The sequence below is a fragment of the Zeus faber genome (assembly GCF_960531495.2).
Source record: "Zeus faber genome assembly, chromosome: 20".
Taxonomy (NCBI): domain Eukaryota; kingdom Metazoa; phylum Chordata; class Actinopteri; order Zeiformes; family Zeidae; genus Zeus; species Zeus faber.
Window position 1 is genome coordinate 18937907 of NC_137207.1, and position 7500 is coordinate 18945406.

At 47.6% G+C, this 7500-nt stretch overlaps 1 protein-coding gene across 2 annotated transcripts in view; it reads right to left on the reverse strand.

Annotated features, from left to right (window-relative positions):
- Window positions 1-2: 2 nt before the first annotated feature.
- LOC307245394 (C-terminal-binding protein 2) overlaps window positions 3-7500 on the reverse strand; it is a 94502-nt gene continuing 87004 nt past the window's right edge. For both annotated transcript variants that reach the window (XM_080020959.1, XM_080020960.1), the window contains 5 exons: window positions 7442-7500; window positions 5123-5253; window positions 4219-4346; window positions 3266-3383; window positions 3-2064 (listed from right to left, as the gene is read on the reverse strand). The exon at window positions 7442-7500 is cut by the window's right edge and continues 156 nt beyond it. In XM_080020959.1, coding sequence (XP_079877085.1) covers window positions 1884-2064; window positions 3266-3383; window positions 4219-4346; window positions 5123-5253; window positions 7442-7500 — 617 coding nt within the window. In that variant the 3' untranslated portion in view covers window positions 3-1883. The remainder of the gene's footprint in view (window positions 2065-3265; window positions 3384-4218; window positions 4347-5122; window positions 5254-7441) is intronic.

Sequence of the window (7500 nt, forward strand, 5' to 3'; positions counted from 1 at the left end):
TATTTTGTCTTTTTTTTTTTTTTTTTTTTTTTCCAGACTTGAATCTTTTATTTGAACTGCACTGAAAGCTAAATGTTCACCTTGTACAAGAAACAAATACAAATACTCACACTAAAAACAAAACGTACTGCTGGCTGCCTCTGCTATTGTTGGGACACTAAGTAGGAGTTTTGCTATTGCTCTCACAGAGTACTGGACGCCCCAAAGAACCTGGCCTTCCATAGAACAAAGAAAAATAGAAGAGGAAAAAGAGAGAGGGGATCACATAGGACTATGGTTATAGGTACATTTAACTAGGCAATACAAATCTAACAGGACTCTTTAAAACTCTTCAACACCAAAAACATGGGATGTGTCTCGTATATAAAAATACCACAATGAAGAGGACAAAGGAAGAGAGAAAGTATCCAGACTACCCAGATTAGTAATTCCTTTTGTTCTCCTCAAGACAAAGTTTTTGTTTTTTTTTTTTGGGGGGGGGGGATAAAACGAAAGAAAACAACAAACCAAACAAAAAATAAAAATAAAAAAAATCTGCAAAAAGGTGTTTTCCTGAGTCATTAAGGAATGAAGTTTGCTTTAACCCTTTCCTGTCTGCGGAGCTGTTAAAGGGGCCTTTCGGGTGTCAAAAGGATGCCGTTTCTTGCCCGTCTCCTTGTTGCTGCCATGAAGACAGTCCCACGCGGCGTAGTTGGTCTTCCTCAGAAATGTCAGTCTATCCAAAATTGCCGCTCTAGAGACGCACTTTGCTTCCCACATACTGTACAAGTCAAAAGTCAAAAGGATGTCGTATAAACCCTTGGCAGTAACTTAAGGAAAAAACAAAACACAAATAGTCCTTCACTTAAACCAGATTTCCACCTCCTAACTCATGAACTCAAAAGTCCAGAAGCACCTAGCAGATTTTATATATATATATATATATATATATATATATATATATATATATAGAATAGTTAGTTTTTTCGAGTGTTTAGTAATAATACGCCTAAAAGTATTAACATTATTCACAACAGTCATAGTTAAGTCTTTAACTGATAATAACGTGGTGTTAGCTTCCCCTTCATTATGTCAAAATTGTGTGTGTGTGTGTGTGTGTGTGTGTGTCTGCATGCAGTTCACGCGTCGCCAGGAAAGGGTTAAACCGCTCCAGATTACCGTTACTGATGAGCAATCTTGTATTTTTCCTTTGTATTGATGAATGATAAATATATCTATTTATATAAGTCGATAATACATTTTTAGTCTCATTTCTGCCTTTCACACTGAACAAAAAGACAAAAAAACAAAAACAAAACAAAAACAAAAAGGCGGAGAGATACTGAAACGGGGTGGGGCGGGCTAAAGAACACACATTAGTTACAGGAAGAGGGTAAGACGGGGGAGGAGAGCGGGATGGCGGGTGAGGAGGGGGAGGAAGGTCCAGTAGCGCATGTTGGATGTTTTTTTTTTTTTTTTGTTTTGTTTTGTTTTCCTCTTGTTCTGCTCTTGCTGCGTTGAGAAGCGGGTCCATCCCCCCCCCCGCGACAGAGTCTCCCGCCACGCCGCAACCCAACCCCCGCTGGCTGGACTCCGCCTCCAGGATGACGGCCGAGTCCCAGAAACAGAAAGAGAAACAGAAAGAGAATCTATCAAAGAGTCCAAACAGACGGCGAGAGTACAAACTAAAAAGGTTTAAAAGTAGAAATCCGCGCGCGAGGCCCGGGCGCCGGGCGGCTGCAGGCCGGCGTCGCCCGCCCGCCCGCTCCTGTGTCCCCGTCGCTTGGTCCCGGGTGCGAGGTTTCCTCTGAAGTGTTTGACCGGTGGGGATGTGGCGTCTTGTCGGGTTTTCCTTCCTCCTCCTCCTCCTCCTCCTCCTCCTCTTCCTCCTTCTTCTGCGGCTGCTATTGCTCGGTGAGGTGCTCCCTGGTCTCGCCGTGTTTGGAGGGCTGGTTAGGCGACGGCGCCTGGGACGGGTGTGTGCCGGAGGGCAGGGTGTGGGCGATGGGCACGCCCCCCGGCACCATGCCCTCCAACGCCCCCGGGAGGCCGCCTGGCGCCACGCCCACAACGCCCGGTGGGTACCTGAGGGGGAGGGGGGTCGGAGGTCAGCGTTGAGTCATTTTTGGACGACAACAAGGTGGTGGTGGTGGGGGGTGGGGGGGGTGGGGCGGTGTCACTGAGCGCTACATGTAAAACATAATGACCCAACTAGTCCCCACCCACATCCTCTAAACCTGTGGTTCTCAACATCGGGTCCGGGGACCCCCCCGGGGGCCCTTCAGGAGGTTCCAGGGAGTCCCAGAAAAATTCAAAATATTCATAGTTAAACTTCTATTATTATTATTATTATTACTTCTTTAAGTTTCACTCCTTCCTCCTCAATTTTATGACGGACGGACGTGTAATAAATCATGTCTAACAACAAAAATCTTCTCATATTGGGGTCCCGGAGATAAAATCTCAACAGACGGGCTCGGCGGCCTCGTGCGTGTCAACCTGACGCATCCACGAGACGAGCCCGTGAAAAGTGAAAGGCACCCGGTGCGTCATGCTCACAGGGAAACTCCCAAAACACCCCACCCCCTCCCAAATACTCAGGGGCCCGTGTACGGGACATATGTTGGAGGGGGGAGGGGAGGGGACAGTAGAGGGGACCACACGGCGGGGGGTCGGGGGGGGGGAGGGTCTATCCGGCACCAGCAGAGGGGATGGGGGGGGGGGGGTGTCTGCCGGGCCAGATGAGGTGGTATTTACCTGCTCCTGATTCTAGGCATTAATTTTGTCGTGGGGGACACCGGTCGTTAGGGCCGGAAGAGTTTGGTTCACTTGGCTGCGTGAGAGAAGCACATGGAGGCGGACATGACATGCTGAGATCATGAAGGAGCCACGGTGGAGGAACAACTGTGGAACACACTGCTAGGACGACCTGGGGGGGGGAGGGTCTCGCACCTGATTGGTTTGATTTGCACTGATACTTTAAATAATAATTTAAAAAAATAATGATAATAAGAAAACAATAGAGGCATGTACTCCCCCCCCCCCCCGACCAAAACAGGAAATACAAGTTGATACATTCAACGCTGCTCAGCAGGTAAACGTTGCAGCGTTAGCGGGAACATCTGTTGTCGCACACTTTACACCGTGTTCTGCTTCCCAGTTTTTGAGCAGACCCCTCCGGACGATAAAACCAATGCAGCCAAAGTGAAAATCCGCCCCCGATCTCTAAATGGCTCTAAATGGCGGATAAGTGAAGGAAAGAGTTGGAAGAGGACTGGCAGCGCACCTGTAGGCGGCGCCGTTGAGCTCGGGGTGGACGCCGGGCTGGTCCATCACGGCCCACGGTGCCGTGGTGACAAAGAACTCCTTGTTGACGCAGTTTCTGAGGCTGTCGGGGATGCGGCCTGTGAATGGGAAACACGCACACGCACACGCGCACACACGCACACACGCACACACACACACACACACACACACACACACACACACACACACACACACACACACACACACACAGCTTGCACCACAAATCAAACGGACATGAAAGCGACACAAGGCGTCGGTGCGTTAACGAGCGCGGCCTGACGGACGTATCTGGCAAGAAGCGGCAAATGAAGACAGATTATTTATTTTTTGCCGAATCCGGACGTTGTCCAGGAGGCCGCGCGGAGGCTAACGACGACAGCCATTAACGGCCGCAGATTTAATCACGGGCGCCGGGGGCCCCATTGAAGTGGAAATGTGACATCTGGGGGAGAAAAAGACGAGGGGAGGATCAGATAGCGGGGGAGATCTGGAAAGTACGGAAAAAGCCGCTGCGGGGGCGGCGCCTTCAAAGGAGCAACTCGCCGCGCGTAAATAAGGATTTGGAGTGAAGTCCGGATGGGAGCAGGTGAGCGCCGCCGCGTCCCCGGGAAATAAAATGACATTTTCCAGGGAGGAGGTGAGAGGTGTCTCCAGAGCTCCCGCAGCCTTTTCTTCTGCCACGGAACGCTTTAAAAAAAAATAAATGTATTATTTATTTCATACAATGAAACTCTCCCGCGGCGCTACACCACCAACATCACAAAGCCGTGCTTAATGTAACCATCATGGCCGGCTCGTCGTGAGCCATGGGAGACGGGCAAACGAGCCGTTCGGAGCGAACAAATCTTTTGAATGACACGGGGGTCACTCCGGCAAGAGAGTGGGCGAGCGCGCAAATCTTCGACCCGCAAACTGAAAATAATGTGTGTGTACCGGTGATGGCTCTCCGGATCTCGGTGGCGGCGGCCTCCCTCATCTCCAGAGAGGCCTGCTCGCTGTACCAGGCCGTGTGGGGCGTGCAGATCAGGTTGGGCGCGTCCTTCAGGGGGCCCTGCGCAAAACTACATGACACACGCACACGCACACACACACACACACACACACACACACACACACACACACACACACACACACACACACACGACAGAGAGAGGGGGGGGGTTTAGATAAGAGACTCAAACCCCGCTGAACCACAGAGTGTACCACCTCTCCTGTCGGTATGGAGCGCTGCCTCGTGTCTATTTCACCTGCCAGTCACCGTGACTGACCTGTAGAAATACACACAGTGAGTCCAACGAGTCCTTTAATTCTTTGTCTTTTTTTTTTTTTTTAAGAAATTGATGAAGTTCACTCTACTCTACCAGGGTGAAAGTCGTCCGATCACCTCAGACTTTATTCACATTAAAGATCAAAAAGGGGGATTGGTGGAGGGTGCGAGGTTTGAAAATGTGATCGGGAGCAGTGAAGGTTCCAACAATGGAGTGTTTTCTCGGATAATTGTGCCAAACCACACTCCAATGGATCATTTCCATTTAGAATTGATTTACTACAATTGTTTTTTGGATTTTCTGCTATATAGTGTATATACTATATACATATATTAAAAATAAATTTAACAGCAAAGTTTATCTATTTATATATATATTTATTTCAGTTTTATTTATTATGTCATATTTTTCATCGTTTGTTTTCCATTTGCTTCGGCAAGGTAAACATTTTCCATTGCCAATAAGGTCCCTTGAATTGTTTTGAACTGAACTAAATTGAGAGAGAGAGAGAGCGAGAGAGAGAGAGAGAGAGAGAGAGAGAGCGAGAGCGAGCGAGCGAGCACGGTTACCTGAAGGGCTCGGTCTCGTGCACGTCCAGGGCAGCTCCGCGTATCCGTCCCTCCTTCAGCGCCTGGGCCAGGGCCTTCTCGTCCACCAGGCCTCCCCGCGCCGCGTTGACCAGGAAGGCCCCCTGACGCATCTGCCGGGGGCGGGGGGGGTCCGCACATCAGCGACCACAACCAACACGGCAACAACAACAGCAAACAGGGTGTCGTGGGTTTTGTTTTTTTTGTTTGTTTGTTTTTCTTTTTCCTGAAGGGAGCCGACATTGATGCGGGAGTCGTTGTCGCAGAAGGTGGAGGCCTTTAGGGGGCGCCACACCCTGCTTTTTAACGCCACTTTGAATTTGAACTCATTTAACGCCTCGTTTGAAACGCAACACATGTTGTTACACAAAGAGTGATGGATCTGTTGCAACAGTAAAAACAACTTCCGCCTTCGATAACAGTGATGACGAGACCACTAGGGCTGGATTAAAAAAAATAATAATACAATTATATCTATATATATCTATCTATATATATATATATCTCTCTCGATAAAAAATATTTTAGTATTTTTAACTTGACGGAGATAGGAAGGTGGGTAGGTACTCTGACATAATTAAATTCTATTGTTTCAATTTCTGAATTCATTTTGAAAATTGTGATATTTGTTTGTAAGTTGTGCAACCACTTCTGTTTGAATTCAACACCACCAACGTCGCAAAGGAGTTGAAATGTTTAATTTCCTCATCAGACTGAGTTTGTTCTGTGAAATATTTGTGTCATGCACGTCAGAAGGAAACGCTGCCAAGTTGGAATAAATTCTCATTGTTTATAAAAAGTCCATATCAATAAAAGACTTGCACCCTAACCCAGCCCATCAACATCGGATTGAATCGATATTGAATCCAACCTTGACCCTTTACATTAAAATCAAATGGAATTGTGACGTTCTTCCCAGAAGCCAACGATCGCTCCTGAATTCACTGGAAATCTCTGTTGTTTGTGCTCATTTCAAACCTTCATTTTAAGAGGAATAAAGGACTTTGGTTCCGGGTGTGTTGAGCCGAGGGTATTCTTCCTCCCTCCAACCCAGGAGGCGAAACAAAAGTCAAACAGGCGGAGCTGACGGACAAGACGCCCCGTGCAGCGCAGCGTGGAAACAACAACCACAACAACAACAACAACAACAACAACAACAGGAAGGAGGGGAGATCAAACCAATGAAGTAATCCCTTAATCTTGACAAGAGGAAAATCCAGGGCACTAGAAGCCCTCACGCTGCCAGACGGTCTTTTTAAAAAGGTCTTTGACGGAGTACGGTTCATAAGTATATAAATATATATACACCCACATGTACGCAGAACTCCACTTCACTGCAGACACTAAAGAAAAGCTCCCGCTGCGTGCACACACACGCACGCACGCACGCACGCACGCACGCACGCACCACAACACAGTTTGTTGTGTTTCTCGAATCAATCCGAGTGGAAACAGCACGAGGTGTGTATTGATGGGGGTGTATCGCCGCTAGTTCCCTGCAGGTGTCACCCCAGGCAGACTACTTGTACATACGCACAGTGTGTGTGTGTGTGTGTGTGTGTGTGTGTGTGTGTGTGTGTGTGTGTGTGTGTGTGTGTGTGTGTGTGTTATTGACCACCCATCGATATATATTCGCTGTAGCAGTGGGCTGCCGTTAAATGCATTTGACAGAGCAGAGGAATGAATTTCTGAGAGAGCCGGTCAAGTGGAGCCATACCGGGGCCTCTCTCTCTCTCTCTATTTAGAGAGCAGGGCGATGGCCAATATACAATGCCGTTATCATGTTGTTGTTTTTTCTTCTTCTGATAAAATAAAACAATTTAATAATAAAAACAAACGAGACACAAACCTGCTGAACTAAAATTAACATTTATTTAACCTTTCTGTAACGCAGCTTCAAAGACAACATTTAACTACATCACGATATCACGATTACCAAAATCCCAGATGATATCTCGTGTTGTATTGCGATATCGATATCATATTGATATATCGTCCGGCCCTACTTCATAATATGCTTTTTATGAGTGAATGTGCGTGTTTGTGTATTCCTACAGGTACAATTGCTGTTCACTTTTGCAAGGAAACGGCTAGAGCAGTAATCGTGATTCTTGGTGTTGGTGAATCGTTTTTTTTTCAGTTCTTCAGTATTTTGAGAAGTCAGGAGCGCTTTTAATTTGATACAACCGCTCTCCCCGATGCAAGTGCAGCAGAACGGTCGTCCGGCAAAAAATGAGATGGCACAGCGGCACGGATCGAGGTTGCGATTCTCGCTCCGCCCGCCCCGCCCAGCCCACGCACCTGTTTGATGGTGAAGTCGTTGATGAGGTGGTGGTTGTGCTCGTTGAGGTTGCAGTGCA